The 24894-nt window shown below is 40.3% G+C and overlaps 1 protein-coding gene across 1 annotated transcript in view; it reads right to left on the bottom strand.

Annotated features, from left to right (window-relative positions):
• Positions 1 to 24024, bottom strand: part of LOC103698096 (thylakoid lumenal 16.5 kDa protein, chloroplastic) — a 68523-nt gene extending 44499 nt beyond the window's left edge. Inside the window, exon 1 of the mRNA XM_039118607.1 lies at positions 23649 to 24024. Within this exon, the coding sequence (XP_038974535.1) occupies positions 23649 to 23934 (286 nt within the window). The 5' untranslated portion in view covers positions 23935 to 24024. The remainder of the gene's footprint in view (positions 1 to 23648) is intronic.
• Positions 24025 to 24894: the final 870 nt, after the last annotated feature.

Raw genomic sequence — 24894 nt, 5'->3', positions numbered from 1 at the left:
GTTGATTGAAAAGGGGGAGCTTCAACCATCAAAATAAATCTCTGCAAGGGAGCTAGCACCCCGGGGAGATACGAGAGCTTCGATCGGTCCTCTACCTCGTGTGGATACCCGTAGAGGCCGGATGCGTGTGCGGCTTCCATCGAACCTTCAACAAATCCACGTAAATCAGATTTGCGGAGATCATCTACCCGCACAAGGTGAAGATCTGATCTTCTTATTGATTTTTAAATGGTTTAAAATAATTTAATTCTAATCTATCTACAAACGAAAGGTTTTAAAACACGTTCAAGCAATGAACGGATCCCGCATATGTTTTTCCGCTGCAATCTAAAAATTATTTCAAAATTTTCATGGCATATGAGGGTTGCTAACAAAATTTGTACTTGATCTTTTTATTAATTAATAAAATTAGGCATTCTTTTCATTCATGTTATTATGTGTCCATGAATCGTCCAAAAAATTAATAAAATGACACATATTCTCAAGAGTTGAGAATTTAAGACATGTGTCATTGGTAATTAATTTCTGAATTGCTCCTGATCGATGGATCATCACGAAGGATGTTGATCGATCCGATGAGATTAGTGCACAAATCACTTTTTTTGATGGATGAGTCTTGAGTCCACAGTGTGGGGACATTGGAGTGATTGTGCAAGTGCTTGTTACAGAACAGGGGTACTAAGCGTGACCAAAGCAAGAAGTCACTTGGATGTCTATCCACTCGTCAGTGACTTATTTGATGCTGCAGTTGTACGACTGGTACTTAGACCTGCGATGCCTCAGCTATTCACGGTGAGGTTGCTGTAGTTGGACGAGCACATAACATAGGCCCTATCAATAAGGATCCTTATGGTGCAGATTGGCTGTAGTAGGTTCACTATCGGATTAGGGTCGCATCTAGATGGAATCTATCAACCTTGATAGATTAGGAGAGATCATATGTGATTTATTAGATGAGTTCAAAAGAACTTGGCCAGGGCATTTAGGGAACCATCCTAACTTAGGCATCAGAGAGTCCCCCGCCGGATATGCTCCAGCCCGAGGACTTCTTCATTTGTGCTATTTCAGGTTGGAGTCCGTCCACCCAACAAGGACCCCGGTAGCAACTGTGCGTCGTTCGCCCTCTCCGATCCCCACCAAAGTAGCCAATAGCCGAGCTCTACAGCATCATTGTGCTTCTAATCGCAGTGCCTTGGATGGGCCAGTTTTCAGCAGCATCAAATTTAATCACACATAAGAGAGCATCATTTGGCATTGAGCATCGAATTCTACTGTTTGAAGATTGGCAATAGATTGTTAGATCTTAATAGCGCCTTGCTATATTTTTTTCCCTGATTGACATGCTAATGTCAAACAATATCAATCTATATATTGACAAGGATACTTAAAGAATTTTCTTGGATTCCTTTAAAGTATGATGATATAGATATACTCCAAAAGCTACAAACCGAACCAGAAAGAACGCAAGCCTTCATTTTTTAGGTATTTATACCACTGGATGATCAAAAAATTATTTAAAATAATGTTTAATAATTTAAGAACACTGGGAACATAGTTATAAACCAAATGCACCCTTTAATTAATGTTCGTATTTATGCATAGACTAAATGATCAATTGCATCTGCAATCTTTCTTCAGGTAACAATGCTACTTTTTGGCTTGATTGTTGATCGATTACAAATGGATGATGATGGGTTCCTACTAGCCCAATTAGGAAAGTGATTGGGATGTGGTACGCAATGACTTTGTTCAAATCCGACCTACAACTGGCTGGCTGGGTAGGGGATACCACCTCCCGTTAAATAAATATATTATAACTGGAAGATGACTCCATATGTGATACTTATCTTGGTTTCATGTTGAACTAGATTTCTGTAAGAAACATATTAATACTGATCTTTAGATGCTAGACTGCAAATCCATGCATTAATCCTAAGCTTTTAAAATTGGAGAATCCAAAAGTCATACCAATTTGCAGCATTACACATATACTACCATCCAAGCAGCATGCCTTATAATGCGCAACATTACACATACTAACATCCAGCATCGAGTATTCTGAAATGTAAGGTGTCTTCTAACCCCTTTCCACAGCTCCATCAGAAGCTTTAGTGGTCTTTCCTTGTCCTACATAGTCATTGTTAGAAGTATGCCCAAGAAGCCAATTTGGCTGACGCATTATTTTGTTCTGGGACATAAATTTGTACTTGACCTAATAATGAATTTATTAGGATGGGCATTCTTTTCATTCAGGTTCTTATGTGTCCATGAATCGTCCAAGGAATTAATAAGATAATGACGCAAATTCTCAAGAGTTGAGAATTTGAGGCATGTGTCATTGGTGATTAATTCCTGAATTGCTCCTGATCGATGGATCCATCATGAGGGACGGTGATCGATCCGCTAAGATTAGTGCACAAATCACTTAGTCAGATGGATGAGTCTTGAGTCCACAGTGTAGGGACACTGGAGTGATTGTGCAAGTGCTTGTTAGAGAACAAGGGTACTGAGCGTGACCAAAGCAAGTAGTCACTTGGATGTCTATCCACTCGTCAGTGACTTACTTGATGCTGCAGTTGTATGGCTGGTCCTTTGACCTACGATGCCTCGGCTATTCATAGTGAGGTTGTTGTAGTTTGACAAGCACATAAATATGGGCCCTATCCATTTGGGTCCTTGTGGTGCAGATTGGCTGCAGTAGGTTCATTGCAGGAGTAGGGGTGCATCTAGATGGAATCTATCGACCTTGATAGATTAGGAGAGTCCTATGTGATTTATGAGACTGAGTTCGTAAATCCTTGGCTAAGGTAGTTTTTGAAAAAAGAGTTTTCCAATCTCGAACTAGAGTTGAATAAATTTTACATATGACAGATGATGGAGTTTGACGAGTTATCCATGACCTCCATCCTGTCGGGATCCACGATAGAGGGACTGTATCATACGCTAACTGCATCTAGAGGTTCATCTATTCCATTCTACTGGGTTGCCACTACATGCTGCTAGGTGTCACTGGTGGATTGTGAGACTCAGAGACATTCACTTGATGATCAGTGAACCCAAATGAGAAGAGTTGGAATTGTTCCAACCCATTGAAAGGAGTTTCAATGATATTGTGATAGGAATCACAATATATCTCACTACCAGATAGAATAGAACCTATGGGATCACACACAATAGAGGATCTGATTGATCTAATGGTTGGATTGTGATTTGGAATCACAATGGTTTGTAATTATCAATTTGACTGATAATTGGTTTAACCCACTAAGAGTTAGTGAGTTGAAGAAGAGATTAATTGCAATTAGATTGCAATTTGATTGAATCAATTGGACTTAATTAATTGGGCTCGATCTTATTTGATAAGGTTCAAGAGTCCTACTTGAAGTAGGACTCCTAGAGTTCTAATAAGATTAGGACTTCAAATTATTAGAGTCCTACTTGGAGTAGGATTCCTAAAGTCCTAATTAGATTAGGACTAAAATTATATGAATCCTAATTGGATTAGGATTCCTAGAGTCTTAATTAATTGTGGTTTAATTGATAAAGATGACTCCTAATTAGATTAGGATTCATGTGAATCAAATAGAGAGACTAATTGGGTCCTAATTAGATTAGGTTTCAATAAACCAAGGGCCACCTAAATCCTAATTTGATTAGGATTAGAAGGGAGGGGCAAGAGCCCCTCCTTTCCTCGGATGCTCCCAGGACCCGCGTCCCGGTTGGCCGGGATGCGCATCCCGGGCGTCCAGGACTCGCATCCCGGGCGTCCAGGATGCGAGACCCGAGGCGTGGCTCCTCTTATATATATGAGGAGGCCACACCTAGGGCAAGCATGAGAAAAGAAAAGAGGATTTTTCTTTCATGTTGGCGGCCCTCCTCTTCTCCCTCGAGCTTTTCTTTCATGATGGCGGCCTCTCATCTTCTTCCTTCTTCCATCCACAAGGGCCAAAGAAAAGGGTCAGCAAGCAAGGTTGGTCTTCTTCCTCTTCTTCATCAGCCACATGAAAGAAACCATAGAGAGGAAGGTGTTCCTCTCTTCCCTCCTTCTTCATCCATGGTAAAGGAAAGGCAAAAAAGTGTTTCTTCCTTCTCCTTCTTCTTCCTCTTGGAAGCAATCAAGAGTTGATTGCTTAGAGGAGTTCCAACCATCAAAAGGGATCTTTGCAAGGGAGCTAGCACCCCGGTGAGATCGCAACCTCGATCAATCCAGATCTTCGTGTGGATACCCGTAGAGGCCGGACACTTGTGCGGCTTCAAGCGAACCTGATTTTTACGATCATCAAATAGCGGTGAAGATCTACCCGTTCAAAGATAAAGATTTGATCTTTATAATTTTTAATTGTAGATCTGAAAATTAATCAAGTAATTAATTTTAATCCTTTCCTTCAGATTTCATGATCTTCTGAGTTAGAAAACTCAGAATTTTTTTGAAATCTACGTTCCTCGGGACATTCATGAGATGAACGACCCCGCGCGCGTCTTTCCGCTGCGATCGTGGCAACGTGTGCAGAGGTAACCTGACAGTGGTATCAGAGCCGCGTTTAAGGGATTAAGATTAAAATTGAGAGGCTTGATTAGGATTAAATTAGATCTGAATTTTAATATTCATGCTTGCTGAAATTTTCTACATGCTGAAATTTCAGTTTTCAGAAATTTCAGCATGCTGATTTTTATTCTTATGATCTTGCATGTAGATTTTAAATTACAATAAGATTGAAACAATTAAAAATCATGTCTTGCATGATCAGAGATTCAATTGGTAGCATGATTAAAATTAAAATTATCAGATCTGAAATTGTATGCCTGAGATGCATGTGATAAGAATCAATCATGGATTCATGATCATAAAAATATATTTTTCTGTTTATGCCTATGCTTAAAAGGAAAATTATATATGCATGAGATGAATAAGATATGATCAAATCATGGATTCATGATAATTAAAGGATAATATTGTTTAGGCCAATGCTTAAAAGGAAATTGTATATGCATGAGATGTATATATATAAATGTTAAACAATCTTTACATGGGATGTAAATAAAACCCAAATAGGTTAGGTCATTTACATAACATGTAAACCTAAACTAATATGTCATTTACATAAGATGTAAACACATAACATATGAAAGGGTTTTATATTTACATAAGGTGTAAACCTAAACAAATATGTCATTTACATAAGATGTAAACGCATAACATATGAAAGGAGTTTCATATTTACATAAGATGTAAACCCTAATCGAGACCTAAAACCTCCTCAATCAGTCGAGAGTGAGCGATACATTGAGCTAGCCATATTTAATTAATTGATCTTGGTGTCTAGGAAAGCATTAAAGGTGGTTACTTAATTAGGACCTTACTCTTTGAGTAAGGAGAGCCTCCCACCTGCTTACTTGGCCAATTGATCAATTACGACCTATGAAGAGCTCAAAGTTAGAATCACTAAGACTAGATTATCTAATATTAAGTCTAGAGGTCTTCCACCATTGTAGAGCTGCTAAGGTCTTTCCAGCGTTAATTTGTCTCGGCTGGATACAGTAGGCAAGTTGCATTAGGGGACTGGACCTCTCTATTAACATGAGATGTAGTGGGAATAAAGATGGGGTTGGGCTCCAATAACTGTTAGGTGAGGATCCAATGACGGCTTTATTTCTGCGGGATATATGGTGGGTCTGACTTAACCAAGGAACGGGGCCAATAACTGTTAGGTGAGGTCCTTATGACTTGGAGACCAAGTTGGCTACAACTTGCTTGAGAAGCATTGTACAAAGAGTTGTACACTCATCGTTTATATGTCACCAATAACTGTTAGGTGAGGTAACATGTAAATTGGTGGAACTGTAGCACCCCACTTGAAATCTAGAGTCGCAGGTTTCCGTTTCTCTTCCGGAGGAGTGTAAGAGATTCAAGAAAATAGTGGGAGGTGTTTGTTTTAAATGTCCCTAATAAAACAAATAGAGTTCAAGTACAAAATTCTAACTAGAATCTTTACTCTCTGAGGATTATAAAGTCAGCTTCCAAACTCTTAACTCATATCCTAGAGAACAACTGTTTGATCAAACTCAATTATAAAGACTGGCTCAGCAATTTCAAAATAGTTTTGAATTGTAAGAAATTAGGGTATATGCTAGACCATGACATCTCTGTGTTACCAGTCCATCCGATCACTGATCAGCGTAAGACGCATGACAAGTGGACGAACGATGACAATAAATTTAGGTGCTACATAATGGTATGAGAACATGAAGACTGCCAGGGACATATTGAATCATCTGCATGAGTTGTAGGGTGAACAGAGTCGCGCAGCATGGTTTGAAGTGTCCAAAAGGCTCTTCAAGGCCAAGATATGCGAAGGGCAGTTCGTCCATGATCATGGTTTGACCATGATAAAGGACTTAGAGGAGCTTAAGAAGCTTAGCATGACCATGCACAAGGAATTGCAAACGGATTTGATCTCGCAGTCCCTTCTAGCTTCATGTGAACAGTTTATAGTAAACTATCATATGAACAAGACTGTATACACCAAAACAAAATTGTTAAATAAATTGGTAACTACCTTAGAGACCTTGAAGAGTTCAAGGGGCATAGTTCTTGCTGTCAAGTTGGCTTCTACTTCCAAGAGAGAGTCTACATGGAAGAAGGGGAAGCCTGCAAAGAAGGGGAAGCCTGAGAAAGAGCCAAGTAAGAAAGTTCCAAGAAAAAGGCCGATTGTAAGAAAAAGTATTTCCATTGCATTACGAACGGACATTGGAAGAGAAACTGTCCTATATCCATGAGAAGTATAAAGAGCAAGAAAGGGTGACACACCTTCAGAAGGTATGTCAGATATGCTCAGGATACTTAGGAACTGTTACCTGCTACTAGCAGAAATTTGATTTCTGTATCTTGTTTAGCACAGGAAGATTTTTATAAGACTGCTGTTCCATTTATTTGAGAAATAAATTGGTTCCACGAGGTTTTATGATTGACAGTCTCTATCACTTACATTCGATGTATCTGTGAAATTATCTCAGCAAATAGTGAGTACTATAGGTTCCAAAAGATCTAGAGATGAGATAAATTTAAAGTATTTGTGACACCTCAGGCTTGGCCATATAGGAGAAGACAGAATAAACAAATTGGAGAAACATGGGCTTCTGGCTCATTGACTTCCGAGTCATATCTGATTTGTGAATCCTGCCTTCAAGAAAAGATGGCCAAATTACCCTTTGTAGGACACGGGGAGAGGTCCACTAAAATACTTACCTTAGTACACACTGACATGTGTGACCCATTCGATGTGCAGGCTAGAGGTCATAATTTTTACTTCATTTACCAATGATTACTCACGGTATGGATATGTGTATGAGACACAAATCTGAAGCTTTTGAATAGTTCATAGAGTTCAGATATGAAGTAGAAAAACAAACAGAAAAACTTATTAAGGTTCTTCGATCAGATCGAGGAGGTAAGCACCTTAATGGAGAGTTCTGTGATTATCTCAAAGAGAATGGTATAGTTTCATAATGGACCCCTCCTAGTACACCTCAGCTCAATGGGGTGTCAGAGAGGAGGAATCAGACCCTATTGGATATGGTCAGGTCCATGATGAGTTTCACTAATTTACCCTTGTTTCTTTAGAGAGATACCTTATTTTCAGCTATTTACTTATTGAATAGAGTTTCCTCTAAAGTCCGTACCTACCACACCATACGAGAGATATGGCATGGTAAGAAGCCGAATCTTGGTTATCTTAAGATTTGGAGATGTCCGGCCCAAGTCAAGCGACAATAAGCGGATAAGTTAGAGGATAGGATAATTAGTGCTCGTTTTAATGGATATCCTTAAGAGTCATTAGGATATGATTTTTCGTTCCATAGGATCACAAAGTGTTTGTGAGCCGACATGCTATCTTCATGAAAAATAATTTTTTCTTGATAGAGGCAGTGGGAGAAAAATTGAGCTTGACGAGAAAGTCTCTGAAGAGCAACGAGCCATTGTGCCTATAGAATCTATTCATATTGAGCCAGTACATGCAGTACCTCCTCCACCTTGTAGATCTAGTATGATCTCCCGTCCTCCTAAAAGGTACTTGGGTATGCTTACAGAGGATGTAGAGGAAATGTTCCTCATGGGAGATAGGGATCAAGGTACAAATTCCAATACCTACAACAAGGCGATGTTAGACATTGATTCCGAGAGATGGCTGGAAGTAATGAAGTCAAAGATGGACTCCATGCATTCCAACCAAGTCTGGACCTTAGTAGATCCACCAGAAGGTATAGTAACTATTGGGTGTAAATGGATCTACAAAAGAAAATTAAGTTTGGATGAAAAGGTAGAGACCTATAAGGCAAGGCTAGTGGCAAAATGTTATAGTCAGTGTGAAAGCATTAACTATCAAGATACCTTTTCATCTATAGCCATGCTGAAGTCCATTCGAATATTGCTCGCTGTTGCAGCATATCATGATATTGTAATGGTGATCATAAGGTCTATAAATTGCTAATGTCCATCTATGAACTAAAGCAAGCATCTCGGAGTTGGAAAACTCATTTCAACGATGTAATCAAATCGTTTGATTTCATCAAGAACGAAGAGGAACCATGTGTTTATAAAAAGGTTAGTGGGAGCTCTATTATATTTCTCGTATCGTACATGGATAATATCCTTCTTATTGGAAATAATATTTCCATGCTAACTAAGGTCCAGGTATGGTTGTCTAAGAAATTCTCCATGAAAGACCTTAGAAAAATATCCTATATTTTGGAAATTAAGGTCTAGAGATAGATCTAAGAGGATACTTTTTCTATCACATAATATGTACATAGAGAAAATGCTGAAGAGGTTGGCATGGAAATCTCTAAAAGGAGATTATTACCCCTTAGGCATGGGATAAATCTCTCCAAGAAGATGTGCCCCAACACATCTGAAGAGATTCAGCGGATGAGCAAGATCCCTTATGCTTCGGCTATAGGGAGCCTCATGTATACCATGCAATGTACACGACTTAATATAGCACATGCTGTGAGTGTTACGAGCATATATCAGTCAAATCCAGGCCACGAGCACTGGATAGCTATGAAGAATAGTCTTAATTACTTGAGAAGAACTGAGGACATGTTCTTGGTCTTTAGGAGAAGATCAGAGTTAAAGGTAGAAGGATACATACATATTGATGATAGAAAGTCTACATCAGAATATGTGCAATGGTGGTTCGGTAATTTAGAAGAGTTCTAAACAATCGATCATTACAGATTCTACCTTAAAAACTGAATGTATCGCCGCCTCTAAGGGTGCAGTGAAAACCTTCTGGATTAAGAAGTTTATTGCAGAATTAGGTGTAATGTCATCAGATGCTATAACACTATACTGCGATAACAATGGCACCATAGCACTAGCTAAGGAGCCAAGGTCTCACCAGAAGTCCAAGCACATAGAGGGATGGTTTAACCTAATATGCGACTATCTCGAAAAGAAATAAGTAGAGGCATAGAGAGTAGACTCCACAGTCAACATGGTAAACCCATTCACTAAGAAGCTAAGTCAGCAGAAAATTGAAGCACATCTTGAGAAGATGGGGCTTAGATTTATGGCTGATTGGCTTTAGTGCAAGTGGAAGATTGTTAGAAGTATGCCCTAGAAGCCAATTTGGCTGACGCATTATTTTGTTCTGGGACATAAATTTGTACTTGACCTAATAATGAATTTATTAGGATGGGCATTCTTTTCATTCATGTTCTTATGTGTCCATGAATCGTCCAAGGAATTAATAAGATGATGACGTATATTCTCAAGAGTTGAGAATTTGAGGCATGTGTCATTAGTGATTAATTCCTGAATTGCTCCTGATCGATGGATCCATCACGAGGGACGGTGATCGATCCGCTGAGATTAGTGCACAGATTACTTAGTCAGATAGATGAGTCTTGAGTCCACAGTGTAGGGACACTGGAGTGATTGTGCAAGTGCTTGTTAGAGAACAAGGGTACTGAGCGTGACCAAAGTAAGTAGTCACTTGGATGTCTATCCACTCGTCAGTGACTTACTTGATGCTGCAGTTGTATGGCTGGTCCTTTGACCTGCGATGCCTCGGCTATTCATAGTGAGGTTGCTGTAGTTTGACAAGCACATAAACATGGGCCCTATCCATTTGGATCCTTGTGGTGCAGATTGGCTGCAGTAGGTTCATTGCAGGAGTATAGTGCATCTAGATAGAATCTATCGACCTTGATAGATTAGGAGAGTCCTATGTGATTTATGAGACTGAGTTCGTAAATCCTTGGCCAAGGTAGTTTTTGGAAAAAGAGTTTTTCAATCTCGAACTGGAGTTGAATAAATTTTACATATGACAGATGATGGAGTTTGACGAGTTATCCATGACCTCCATCCTGTCGGGATCCACGATAGAGGAACTGTATCATACGCTAACTGCACCTAGAGGTTCATCTATTCCATTCTACTGGGTTGCCACTACATGCTGCTAGGTGTCACTGGTGGATTGTGAGACTCAGAGACATTCACTTGATGATCACTGAACCCAAATGAGAAGAGTTGGAATTGTTCCAACCCATTGAAAGGAGTTTCAATGATATTGTGATAGGGATCACAATATATCTCACTACCAGATAGAATAGAACCTATGGGGTCACACACAATAGAGGATCTGATTGATCTAATGGTTGGATTGTGATTTGGAATCACAATGGTTTGTAATTATCAATTTGATTGATAATTGGTTTAACCCACTAAGAGTTAGTGAGTTGAAGAAGGGATTAATTGCAATTAGATTGCAATTTGATTGAATCAATTGGACTTAATTAATTGGGCTCGATCTTATTTGATAAGGTTCAAGAGTCCTACTTGAAGTAGGACTCCTAGAGTTCTAATAAGATTAGGACTTCAAATTATTAGAGTCCTACTTAGAGTAGGATTCCTAAAGTCCTAATTAGATTAGGACTAAAATTATATGAATCCTAATTGGATTAGGATTCCTAGAGTCCTAATTAATTTTGGTTTAATAGATAAAGATGACTCCTAATTAGATTAGGATTCATGTGAATCAAATAGAGAGATTAATTGGGTCCTAATTAGATTGGGTTTCAATAAACCAAGGGCCACCTAAATCCTAATTTGATTAGGATTAGAAGGGAGGGGCAAGAGCCCCTCCTTTCCTCGGATGCTCCCAGGACCCGCATCCCGGTTGGCCGGAATGCGCATCCCGGGCGTCCGGGACTCGCGTCCCGGGCGTCCAGGATGCGAGACCCGTGGCGTGGCTTCTCTTATATATATGAGGAGGCCACACCTAGGGCAAGCATGAGAAAAGAAAAGAGGATTTTTCTTTCATGTTGGCGGCCCTCCTCTTCTCCCTAGAGCTTTTCTTTCATGATGGCGGCCTCTCATCTTCTTCCTTCTTCCATCCACAAGGGCCAAAGAAAAGGGGCAGCAAGCAAGGTTGGTCTTCTTCCTCTTCTTCATCAGCCACATGAAAGAAACCATAGAGAGGAAGGTGTTCCTCTCTTCCCTCCTTCTTCATCCATGGTAAAGGAAAGGCAAGAAAGTGTTTCTTCCTTCTCCTTCTTCTTCCTCTTAGAAGCAATCAAGAGTTGATTGCTTAGAGGAGTTCCAACCATCAAAAGGGATCTCTGCAAGGGAGCTAGCACCCCGGTGAGATCGCAACCTCGATCAATCCAGATCTTCGTGTGGATACCCGTAGAGGCCGAACACTTGTGTGGCTTCAACCGAACCTGATTTTCACGATCATCAAATAGCGGTGAAGATCTACCCGCTCAAAGATAAAGATTTGATCTTTATAATTTTTAATTGTAGATCTGAAAATTAATCAAGTAATTAATTTTAATCCTTTCCTTCAGATTTCATGATCTTCTGAGTTAGAGAACTCAGAATTTTTTTGAAATCTACGTTCCTCGGGACGTTCATGAGATGAACGACCCCGCGCGCGTCTTTCCGCTGCGATCGTCGCAACGTGTGCAGAGGTAACCCGACAGTCATTTGGCTCTTTATTATACAGGTGACTTGAGCAGTTCCCCATTTTCATTATTGGTGCAATATTGAGGATCTCTCTGAAATAAATTGGTCGGTAGAGACTATTGACCGCAAAGTTGCAGCCGTGCATAATAAAGATCACTGTTTCTCAATATTATAATTATAACAAAGAAGAATGGTTCATGAGACAACAGAAAGAAATAATGAAAGAAGAAAAGAAAGAAAGAATGAAGGAATGAAAGAAAGAAAGAAGGAACGAAAGAAAAGGAACAAAAGAAAAAACAAATGATAGAAAGAAGGAAAGAAAGAAAGAAAGAAAGAAATAACGAAATAAAGAAAGAACGAAAGGAAGGAAGGAAGGAAGGAGAAGAAGAATATTTTTGAATAACATGGATTTCATCTTTATATTAATTTATATTTGCACTATTATTTGCATATATTTTTATTGTGTACATCTACAAGTGTTACTTAGGAATACAAATATGGGTAGATAGGCAACAGTTACAAAACGTCCTTGCCTGAATGAGATTTAAATTTTAAAGTGTCCAGCATTACATGCATACATAAAGCCAACATTTTTTATGAATATTAAAATATTATTTTATATTAAAAAATGTTTTTGAGAAAAAATGTTTTATTCAAAATTATTAAAATTTTGTTTAATGACCTTTGGTACATCACTAGCTTGTCTAATGTAAATTTAATCTTTGAATTAATTTATAGTTGCACCTAACTGTTTTCAGAAATTTTGTTCTGTTACATCTGCAAGTATCATGTACGAACACAAACATGGGTATGTCAATGGAAGTTCTGAAACTTCCTATGAGATTCAGATTTTAAAATAGTAACATTAAAAAGATTAAGGATTTGATTTTTTGGAAACCAATAAAACATAAACGCTATTTTCTTAATAGAGATAACAGAAAGTATTAAAGAATTGACAATTTTTCGGAAGTTGGATGAAAGGCCAATTTTTTTAGAATAATTTTCGGGGGTGGGGGGGGGGGGGGGGGGGGGGGGGAAGGGGGTGTGGGGGGCATGTAAATCAGCCTCTGCTCATTTGAGTAGTTGGTGGAGCCAGTAGATTATCTATGCTTCTAGTTCTTTATAGTCCTCAAGCATCTCAAAATTCATCAGTGAAAACTTAGCCACAGCTGTTTTCAATCCATTCTAAAAAGGATGCGACTTTCAGCGATGCTTGCTATTGGTCAATATAGAGTCACCTCCACTTACAAATAAGAAAAATTGTTCTTTGTATAATGAAGAGAATGATTTTCACAGATTATTACCAAATGAGGATCAGAAAGTTGGCTGTTGAAATAAAGTTCGTACTACAAGCATTTATAACAGAATTAAAAGGAACATGACATATTACAGGCGTAACTGTTTATGTATCAAAAGACAGAAAGACACAAGTAAAATTCGAGCACAAATCAGTTCATCAGGTGAGTCTGCATTAAGGACAGGTATTTAAGTAAACTAAACAACCACTTTTCTTTGGAAAGTCCATAGGATGTTAGTGCTTTTTATATGAGAATGTTGCATGACTTATATGTGGTGTTTGTTATCTTATGGATGCACTAGTGGAAGAAGATTTCTGTATAGCTAAAAATATACAGGATCTGGGCCCTCATGATATATAGAATAACAAAGGCAGGAATAGAAATTATGTGTAAATATGCCAAATTCAACAACGCAAGTGTTCTCCTCCTGCTGTACTGCTTTCATTGTCTTAACGAAAGTGATTGGTCTCAACTTAAAATATCCTTAAATGGGGGGGCAAGGTGTCGAAGGATGTGGAACAATCCATTGAGATTGAACATCTTTCCTGAAACAACACTGAGCAACAAGTGAAAGACCTTGAAGCGTCAACAGAGGGCAAGGCTGTCAAGTGAACAGAACACTTACAAGTGGTTTGTGCACAATCTCAAATTCTACTTGAAAGGGCTTGCTCAATTAGTAAACAAGTCAAGCTTGAGATTGACCTAGTCCTTCACGTCAGGCTCAATTAAGATCAAAATATAAATTAAATAATTAAATAAATCATATCAGTATACTATTTGAGTTACTATTTTTAAATAATAGTGTTATTTATATTTACCTATTAGATACTAACAAATTTAACGCAATAAGAATGTAATTAGCTGTAAAAAATTGAAACATGATGGCAGAAAATAGATTAAGAAATACATCTGAAAACCCTCACATCTTAACAAATCCCTTGTGTAGTTTGTAAACAACTATATGAGCTTGAATGTAAGAGCTAGTTCAAGCTCTCTTTGATTATAAAACTAGCTGAGCTAGAGGAAAACTAGATTATTCTGCTTGATTATAAAACTAGCTGACCTAGAGCAAAACTAGAGCATGGCCTGCCTTGCTTGAGCTTGGCCTGTTTGGATACTCAAACAGAGGGCACTAAGATAAGAGTCATGCAATGCACAAAAGTAATTAGATCACATGACTTTTTGGAACTATCTAATGAGCATAAATCATCTCACTGAATGTACAGGATTGCAGGGTTTCAACGAGGCAAGTTAAACAAAATTGTATAATTCAGTTTTTCTTTTCTTTTTTTCTTCTTAAGAAAAGCAGAAGCAGGTGTCAAGTGGTTCAGTTGGTAAATCTAATTTTATTCCATCCATCTTAAGTCATTAAACCGCTGACCGGAGACAACTATTGTAAGAACCCGGAACTGGGCCCGGTCCACTCGACCGGCCCAGTCCCAAATCTTGGCCTCACGTGCAACGCACGTGAGGCAACGGGATGGAACCTCCATCCCGAAGAAGAAGGAGGAGCCCTGTTTTAGGGCTTCCTTCTCCTTCCTCTCCTCCTTTGAGCCTACCGAAAGAGAGAGCCGCCGCGCGTAAGGGGGGGAGGGTCTTCTTCGTGTGGCCACCGAGAGAGAGGGAGAGAGAGAGAGAGAGGGAGAGAGGGAGAGAGAGAGGACCCACGGCACCGGGTGGCGGTTGGTCTCCTTCTTCTTTTCCGTCGGAGAGGGGGAGGCGCCGCTCTTCGTCGGGGCTGAGGTAAGAATCTCTCACCTTCTTCTCCTTTTCTTCTGAAGCTTGGCCACGATGTGTGGTGGGTTGGGGCCGGCCGATCGCCGGATTTGGCTCCAAAACGGCTGCCCTAGCCGTCGGCGTGTTCGCCGCCGCCAGTCGCCGGGGGTGGCCGGGCTTGCTCCGCCACCTCCTGCTGCTGCCAAGGCCAGCCACCGCGGCCGCCTTGCGTCCGACCGAGAGGGAAGAAGAAGAGGGGGCGGGGGCTCACGGGTCCCCTGTCTCGCCGAAGAAGAAGAGGGGATTCGGGAGAAGAAGGGAAAAGAAAAAAAAAAAAAAAAGAAAGAAGAAGGGAAAAAGAAAAGAAAAGAAAAAGAAAAGAAAAGAAAAGGAAAAAGAAAAAAAAAATAAATAACTAAAAGGAGGGTGGTTTACGGGTATGAACCCGGATCCGAACCCGAACCCGGGGTGCTAGACACTTCGGCAGGGTCGGCCCTGGGAGAATGTTAAAATTTAGATTTTATATATATATATTGTGATGAATTTTAAAAGAAAATATGGTTTTTGAATATTAGGTGCTGCGAGGAATTTGCAGAATTAATTGGATTTGTTGTGGATCGCGTTCGCAAGGTAAGTGATGTAACCTCTTTCCTAGATTTATCGGCAAAGTAAATATCTGTTTTACGAATCGAATTATTTGTGATTATGAATTTGATGCGTGGATTATATGTATATTTTTAGAATATTGTATGACTCTGATTGGACGTATTTGCTTCTGGTTGAATTGTATTTAATTGCTCTGACATTGTATTTTTCGGCTTGAAACAATGAACATAATGTAAGAAAAGATAATGACTTGAGATAGATTCAGACTTGCAGTCGAGCTATGTTGAGGACCCTGCCAATGGGGGCTAATACATTGGTACCGCAAGAAGAATAGTCGGTGATATGACCCTGCCACAGGGAACATGTGGTCATAGTCCTTGGCTGTTGAGTTGAATCTGGTAAATTGAAAGAGGTTAAGATATGAACGATATTTGGTTTTGACACTGTATGTTTTTATAACTGAAATATGAAATAGAGAACTAATTGAACTATCGACCTGGCTATGTTGAGGACCCCGCCAATGGGGGCAGATACGTTGGCAATTGATTGTCCTGAAGGACTCACCGCAAGAAGATTAGTCGGTGTTGATGACCCTGCCACAGGGAACATGTGGTCATAGTCCAGGATCGACAAGATGAATTGAATATGTGAAAGAATCTTGAAACCGCGAAAAGAATCTTATGAATTGAAAAAATATTTGACTTATACTTTGGAACTGCATATCTATTTATTTTCCACATATTATTGCTTGATTTATCTAGCTAGGGTGTTCATTACTTACTGGGCTGTCTAGCTCATTATACCCTCTCTTATTGTTTTACAGATTTCGAGAACTAGTCTATTGGGGATTCAAATTGGGAGAGCGACTAGAAGGATTGTGGCACAAGTTATCTTAGATTAGGGTTATTTAAGTTGATTTGTTATTATGGACATTTATTACGATTGGTGGACTTTTATTATTTTAAGAACTAGGTTTCTGCATGTTGGTAAATAATTATTCCGCTGCATATTTAGACTTGTGAGACATTATGACTTGAGTTAGTCAATGGAATAAGATTCCAATTTATTCTATTAAATTATTTTGGAAATTTATAATTGAGGTGTTTGGTTTAGATGCCTTGCATGCTCGTGGGGAGAGTTTCCTACGGGTGTGCGGCGGTTGGCGCGACCCCCGGCCCGCGATCTCGGGACGGGGGCGTGACAACTCAATTGGTATCAGAGCGGACCCGGCCCATAACCTATGTGAACTAGGGGACACTGCAGCACGGATCCATTGGGGCTGACTACGGGCCAATCGTGGTGCTTGTGATTAGATTTGAATAGATATGAACCCTTAGCTTGACGAGGATGTCAGGGCTTGAACGGGAAGAGTATGTGAGGACCCGTGCAGGCGTGTGTTTAGTCCCACATCGGTTATTCGCTGGGTAGATCTTGGGTATTTATACAGGATCAAGGAACCCAAATAGTAACTTCCGGCTAGCCATTTTGGGTGAGATCTTGGGTTGTTACAAATGGAATCCGAGGAAAATTCACAGAACTAGCCAAATTTGTTCCGAAATTGGTAGAGGATGAGCAAGACCGAGTGCACAAGTTTGAGATGGGATTGAAGACTGAAATTAGGAAGCAAGTGGTACCCTATGAGTTGACTACCTATGCAGCTGTGGTGAATAAAGCTTTAATCATTGAAAGGGAAGTCAACGAAGCTTTTGCTGAAAGAGAAAGAAACCAAAAGAAAAGAAACAGACCTGCTGAATTTAAAGGGGAAAACAAGAATTTCAAGAATCCAGCTCAGAAGCCAAATAAAGATAGAAATCCCAAAAATGAGAATGAAAAGTGTTCAAGATGTGGCGGTAATCATGAATTTGCAAATTGTCCCTGGGTTACAGGTTCTTGTTTTCATTGCGGACAGAAAGGTCATAAAATTGCAGATTGCCCACAAAAAAACGAGATTAAATCTACGCAGACAATGGAAGGAAGCCAGAGGCCAAAGACTCAAGGAAGGGTGTTCGCACTTACACAGCAGGATGCACAAGCTTCTAATGCAGTGGTGACAGGTACTATTCCCGTATTCGATATTTATGCTTATGTCCTATTTGATCCGGGTGCCACACATTCATTCATATCCTCTAGCTTTATCAAAACACATAATATATTGTGTGAATCTATGACCACTAAGTTCTATGTGGAGACGCCAGTAGGTGGTATGTTGAGCACTGATGTTATATGCAAGGCATGCAAAATTGAAATAATAGATAGGGAGTTACCTGTGGATCTAATTGTACTTGATATGCGGGATTTTGATGTCATTCTGGGGATGGATTGGCTTGCTACCTATCATGCCTCAGTGGACTGTCATGGCAAGAGGGTAAATTTCCAAATTTCGGAGGAACCGGCATTCAGTTTCTGTGGGAACCAGGGAACTGCTTTTCCTCATATTATCTCGGCTTTGCAAGCTGGACGAATGTTAAGGAAAGGATGCACAGGTTATCTGGCCTCAGTAATTGATATACAACAAGATGAACTAAAGATAGAGGATATTCCTATAGCGAATGAATTTTCGGACGTCTTTTCCGAGGAGTTATCAGGATTGCCACCGGACAGAGAAATTGAATTCACTATTGATCTTGTACCCGGTTCAGGTCCGATTTCTAAAGCTCCTTATCGAATGGCCCCAGCTGAATTAAAAGAATTGAAAGATCAGTTGCAAGATTTACTGGACAAGGGTTTTATACGACCTAGTGTGTCACCTTGGGGAGCTCCAGTGCTCTTTATGAAAAAGAAAGATGGAAGCATGAGACTCTGCATTGACTATAGAGAATTGAATAAAGTTACTATAAAGAACAAGTACCCTTTGCCTCGAATAGATGATTTATTTGACCAGTTGCAAGGTGCACATGTTTTCTCTAAGATTGATCTCCGCACAGGATATCATCAGCTAAAGATCAAAGCGGAAGATGTACCCAAGACTGCATTCAGAACTCATTATGGACATTATAAATTCTTGGTGATGCCTTTTGGATTGACGAATGCCCCAGCAGCTTTCATGGACTTAATGAACAGAATATTTAAATCTTTTCTAGATCAATTTGTGGTGGTGTTCATAGATGACATTTTAATTTATTCAAAAGGAAAAGAAGAACATGAGGAACATTTACGAAGCGTACTTCAACTCTTAAGAAGGGAGAAGCTCTATGCTAAATTAAAGAAGTGTGAGTTTTGGTTGAATGAGATATCGTTTTTGGGGCATATCATATTCGGAGATGGGATTTCTATGGATCCAGCAAAAGTGGAAGCTGTAGTACAGTGGAACAGGCCTACTAATGTTTCTGAGATTCGCAGCTTTCTAGGAATGGCAGGCTATTACAGACGATTTATGGAAGGATTTTCCTCTATAGCTATACCTTTGACTCGTTTAACTCAAAAAGGAGTTAAGTTTGAATGGACTGAAGAATGTGAACGAGGCTTTCAGGAATTAAAGAGGCGATTGGTTACAGCACCTATTCTTACTATACCTACAGTTGATGATGGATTCACAATTTATAGTGATGCTTCAAGGAAGGGACTCGGCTGTGTTTTGATGCAGCATGGTAAGGTAGTAGCCTATGCCTCTAGACAATTAAAATCTTATGAGCAAAATTATCCTACTCATGATTTGGAGTTAGCAGCTGTGATTTTTGCTCTCAAGATTTGGAGACATCATCTTTACGGAGTACGATGCGAGGTGTTTACAGATCACAAAAGTTTGAAATATATATTTACCCAGAAGGAATTGAATTTGAGACAAAGAAGATGGCTGGAACTGTTGAAGGACTATGATCTAACGATAAATTATCACCCTGGAAAAGCTAACATTGTTGCAGATGCCTTGAGCAGAAAGTCAATAGGAAATATGGCTACTTTGATTACTAGCCAACTACAAATTTTGGAAGATGTGAGGAAACTTGAACTAGAAATCCGAGTATCTAGCACAAGGACTCAACTGGCTTATATGCAGGTTCAGCCGACACTCATAGAGAGGATCAAGACAGCTCAGGGTAATGACCAGCAGTTATTGAAGATTCGGAAGTCGATAGAAGCAGGAGATATATCTGAATTCAGGATTCATGAGGACGGATCTTTGAGGTATCGGAATAGAATTTGTGTACCTATGGATTTAGTAATCAAACAGGAAATTCTTAAAGAAGCCCATCAGTCTGGATATACAGTGCACCCAGGAGGAACTAAGATGTATAGAGATTTAAAGGAATTGTATTGGTGGAACAACATGAAAAGAGAAATTGCTCAATTCGTGGCACAATGTCTAGTATGTCAGCAGGTTAAAGCTGAACACCAAAGACCTGCAGGACCGCTTCAGCCTCTTGACATTCCAATATGGAAGTGGGAACAAATTTCTATGGATTTTGTGACAGGACTGCCAAAGACTCCCAGTTCTAATGATGCAGTATGGGTGATAGTGGATAGGCTAACCAAATCGGCACACTTTTTACCTATCAAAGTGGGGTTCGGTCTGGAAAGGCTAGCTAAATTATACATTAAAGAAATTGTGAGACTGCACGGTATTCCAGTATCCATTGTGTCGGATCGAGATACTAGATTTGTATCACAATTTTGGAAAAGCTTGCATAAGGCTTTGGGGACAAAATTATGTTTTAGTACTGCCTTTCACCCTCAGACCGATGGTCAGTCTGAGAGGACCATTCAGATTCTCGAGGATATGTTGAGAGCTTGCGTCATAGATATGGAGGGTTCTTGGGATGAGCATCTACCTCTGATAGAATTTGCATATAACAACAGTTATCAGAGTAGCATACAGATGGCGCCTTATGAAGCTTTATACGGAAGAAAACGTCGTTCGCCAATTTGTTGGGATGATATTGGTGAACGAAAATTATTGGGCCCTGAACTTGTACAACAGACAGTTGAGAAAATTCAGCTAATCAGAGATCGCCTTCGGACTGCACAAAGTAGACAGAAGAGTTATGCGGATAATAGAAGACGAGAATTAGAATTTCAAGTTGGTGACCATGTATTTCTTAAAATATCACCTACAAAGGGAGTTGCAAGATTCGGCATTCGAGGAAAATTGAATCCCAGATTTGTTGGTCCATTCGAGATCTTAGAAAGAATTGGTAAGGTGGCTTACAGACTTGCCCTGCCGCCTTCTCTGGCTGGTGTACACGATGTTTTCCATGTTTCGATGTTGAAGAAATATATACCGGACCCAAGTAATGTCACGGAGCTTGAGCCTATACAAGTTAGAGAAGATCTATCATATAAGGAGCATCCAGTGCGGATAGTGGACAGAAAAGATCAAGTTTTGAGACACCGTGTTATACCTTATGTCAAGGTGCAGTGGAGCCATCATACAGAAAGAGAAGCTACCTGAGAACTGGAAGATGAGATGAAGCAGAAATACCCTCAACTTTTTGAAACTGTAGGTACGGAAATTTCGGGGACGAAATTTTCTTTTTAGGAGGGTGGGATGTAAGAACCCGGAACTGGGCCCGGTCCACTCGACCGGCCCAGTCCCAAATCTTGGCCTCACGTGCAACGCACGTGAGGCAACGGGATGGAACCTCCATCCCGAAGAAGAAGGAGGAGCCCTGTTTTAGGGCTTCCTTCTCCTTCCTCTCCTCCTTTGAGCCTACCGAAAGAGAGAGCCGCCGCGCGTAAGGGGAGGAGGGTCTTCTTCGTGTGGCCACCGAGAGAGAGGGAGAGAGAGAGAGAGAGGGAGAGAGGGAGAGAGAGAGGATCCACGGCACCGGGTGGCGGGTGGTCTCCTTCTTCTTTTCCGTCGGAGAGGGGGAGGCGCCGCTCTTCGTCGGGGCTGAGGTAAGAATCTCTCACCTTCTCCTTTTCTTCTGAAGCTTGGCCACGATGTGTGGTGGGTTGGGGCCGGCCGATCGCCGGATTTGGCTCCAAAACGGCTGCCCTAGCCGTCGGCGTGTTCGCCGCCGCCAGTCGCCGGGGTGGCCGGGCTTGCTCCGCCACCTCCTGCTGCTGCCAAGGCCAGCCACCGCGGCCGCCTTGCGTCCGACCGAGAGGGAAGAAGAAGAGGGGGCGGGGGCTCACGGGTCCCCTGTCTCGCCGAAGAAGAAGAGGGGATTCGGGAGAAGAAGGGAAAAGAAAAAAAAAAAAAAGAAAGAAGAAGGGGAAAAGAAAAGAAAAGAAAAAGAAAAGAAAAGAAAAGGAAAAAGAAAAAAAAAAGAATAAATAACTAAAAGGAGGGTGGTTTACGGGTATGAACCCGGATCCGAACCCGAACTCGGGGTGCTAGACACTTCGGCAGGGTCGGCCCTGGGAGAATGTTAAAATTTAGGTTTTATATATATATATTGTGATGAATTTTAAAAGAAAATATGGTTTTTGAATATTAGGTGCTGCGAGGGATTTGCAGAATTAATTGGATTTGTTGTGGATCGCGTTCGCAAGGTAAGTGATGTAACCTCTTTCCTAGATTTATCGGCAAAGTAAATATCTGTTTTACGAATCGAATTATTTGTGATTACGAATTTGATGCGTGGATTATATGTATATTTTTAGAATATTGTATGACTCTGATTGGACGTATTTGCTTCTGGTTGAATTGTATTTAATTGCTCTGACATTGTATTTTTCGGCTTGAAACAATGAACATAATGTAAGAAAAGATAATGACTTGAGATAGATTCAGACTTGCAGTCGAGCTATGTTGAGGACCCTGCCAATGGGGGCTAATACATTGGTACCGCAAGAAGAATAGTCGGTGATATGACCCTGCCATAGGGAACATGTGGTCATAGTCCTTGGCTGTTGAGTTGAATCTAGTAAATTGAAAGAGGTTAAGATATGAACGATATTTGGTTTTGACACTGTATGTTTTTATAACTTAAATATGAAATAGAGAACTAATTGAACTATCGACCTGGCTATGTTGAGGACCCCACCAATGGGGGCAGATACGTTGGCAATTGATTGTCCTGAAGGACTCACCGCAAGAAGATTAGTCGGTGTTGATGACCCTGCCACAGGGAACATGTGGTCATAGTCCAGGATCGACAAAATGAATTGAATATGTGAAAGAATCTTGAAACCGCGAAAAGAATCTTATGAATTTAAGAAATATTTGACTTATACTTTGGAACTGCATATCTATTTATTTTCCACATATTATTGCTTGATTTATCTAGCTAGGGTGTTCATTACTTACTGGGCTGTCTAACTCATTATACCCTCTCTTGTTGTTTTACAGATTTCGAGAACTAGTCTATTGGGGATTCAAATTGGGAGAGCGACTAGAAGGATTGTGGCACAAGTTATCTTAGATTAGGGTTATTTAAGTTGATTTGTTATTATGGACATTTATTACGATTGGTGGACTTTTATTATTTTAAGAACTAGGTTTCTGCATGTTGGTAAATGATTATTCCGCTGCATATTTAGACTTGTGAGACATTATGACTTGAGTTAGTCAATGGAATAAGATTCCAATTTATTCTGCTAAATTATTTTGGAAATTTATAATTGAGGTGTTTGGTTTAGATGCCTTGCATGCTCGTGGGGAGAGTTTCCTACGGGTGTGCGGCGGTTGGCGCGACCCCCGGCCCGTGATCTCGGGACGGGGGCGTGACAACTATCATACGAATCTAATTAGCTGCGTAAAATTTCCAAAGATGTGAGTTATGCGATGATTTATGGCCATCCAGAACGAAAATATAACCATAAAATCAACACTGCGATTTTTTATCCAATATCGTTGTCTTTTCTTTATCTGCTGTTCGAATAGAAGAACCAGTGGTCACTGGACCGTAGCATTCGCATGACCTATGAAATGCTATAATGGAATTCATATGCTAGTGATAAATTTGAAAAATGAACTGGCTTAGCTAGACATTCCCCTGGTAGTGTGATGCGGTTATTATTGTAAATATACCCTTAAAACCCGGCCTATACTACTCCATTGTTTAGATGGTTTGAACAGTGTCGTAAAACAAGGCCTCAAATACAGGGTTGGACAAAAGAAGCAAAATGATTTGAAATGGCAGTCCTGCAAAAGGGAGGGGTCAAGAAAGAAGAACCTGTTTCCTTATCGGAGGAGCTGATGACGCCTTGCCTTTGGAGCCTCTTCTTTCTGTCCTTCTTCACCCTCTCCAGGAGCTCCTCATCGTCGTCCGCCTCCAAGATGGCAGCCCTGGAAGGATTCGCAAGGACGGAGAGGGTGAGAGCCGTGAGACCGACGGAAAGGCCGTGGCGCCTGCTTAAAGGAACGGGTGGAGGTGCCTTTGCAATGGGCTTGGACTTTGAAGTAACAGTACTTGGTGTTGGAGGAGCGCATGAGGCAGCGGGAGTCCAAGCCCTTATCATTGTTGTATCTTTCGCCGGGATGAGGATGAAGATGATGATGCCTGAAGAAACGAACCATGAGTCCACCGACGGGTGGTTGCAAGGAAATCGTTGGCACCATAAGGATAGGATAGGGTTCTGGTAGTGGATAGGATCAGGTGAGAATCAAGTCATTTTGGCAGTGACTCTCATCATGCGGTGGGAGGATTCCGACGGCTGTGATTCTCAGGGGTGTATAAATGAAGAGAATCTTAGAGCTGTCACTCCAAATCTTGAACTCGTACCTATTTCTGATCGTGATGGTTGTGTTAGGTTTGAACCATGTGGACCCTAAAAAATTAATTTTGATGACATAAGATATTTAAATAAAAAATATACTTATCATTTTTTTTTTTTTGGGGTATACTTGAATGTTTAAAAAAAACACTAAGAAAAAAAGCCTTCAATAACTTTTAAATGAAGATTAATTATTCAAAGTTTTACACAAAGAAACTCAACTCCAAAAATACCTTGAAGCAACTCTCGATTGCTCACATGCAAATACAGAAAATTCCGATTTGGATTATCTTAAGAGTCGACTCTTAGATTACAATGAGTCGACCTTAATACACTAATATAGACTGATACGTCTTCACAAGTCAACTCCCACAGATCACGAGTTGACCTAGAGCAGTCTCAGAAAACAGACAGATTGCTATAAATTTCATCATATTAGCGAGTCGACACATGAAAAATACGAGCTGATTCTAGTCGGACAAGAGTCAATCCCCCAAAGCAAATAAGTCGATCCTTAAATGGCAATAGAAAAAAGACAAAGAATAGTAAAATTCGGTCGGTTGGACAGTCGACCCCTGAAGAGAACGAGTCGACCTCTAAACAAAAAATGTTGACTCCATAATGGTCGTAGAAGAAAGACAAAGTGCCGCAAAAACAGCAGCTAGTTTGAGTCTACCCCCGAAGATCATGAGTCGACTCTTCGAG

The sequence above is a fragment of the Phoenix dactylifera genome, unplaced genomic scaffold (genome assembly GCF_009389715.1).
Source record: "Phoenix dactylifera cultivar Barhee BC4 unplaced genomic scaffold, palm_55x_up_171113_PBpolish2nd_filt_p 000384F, whole genome shotgun sequence".
Taxonomy (NCBI): domain Eukaryota; kingdom Viridiplantae; phylum Streptophyta; class Magnoliopsida; order Arecales; family Arecaceae; genus Phoenix; species Phoenix dactylifera.
This window is presented reverse-complemented; position numbering and strand designations above follow the sequence as displayed.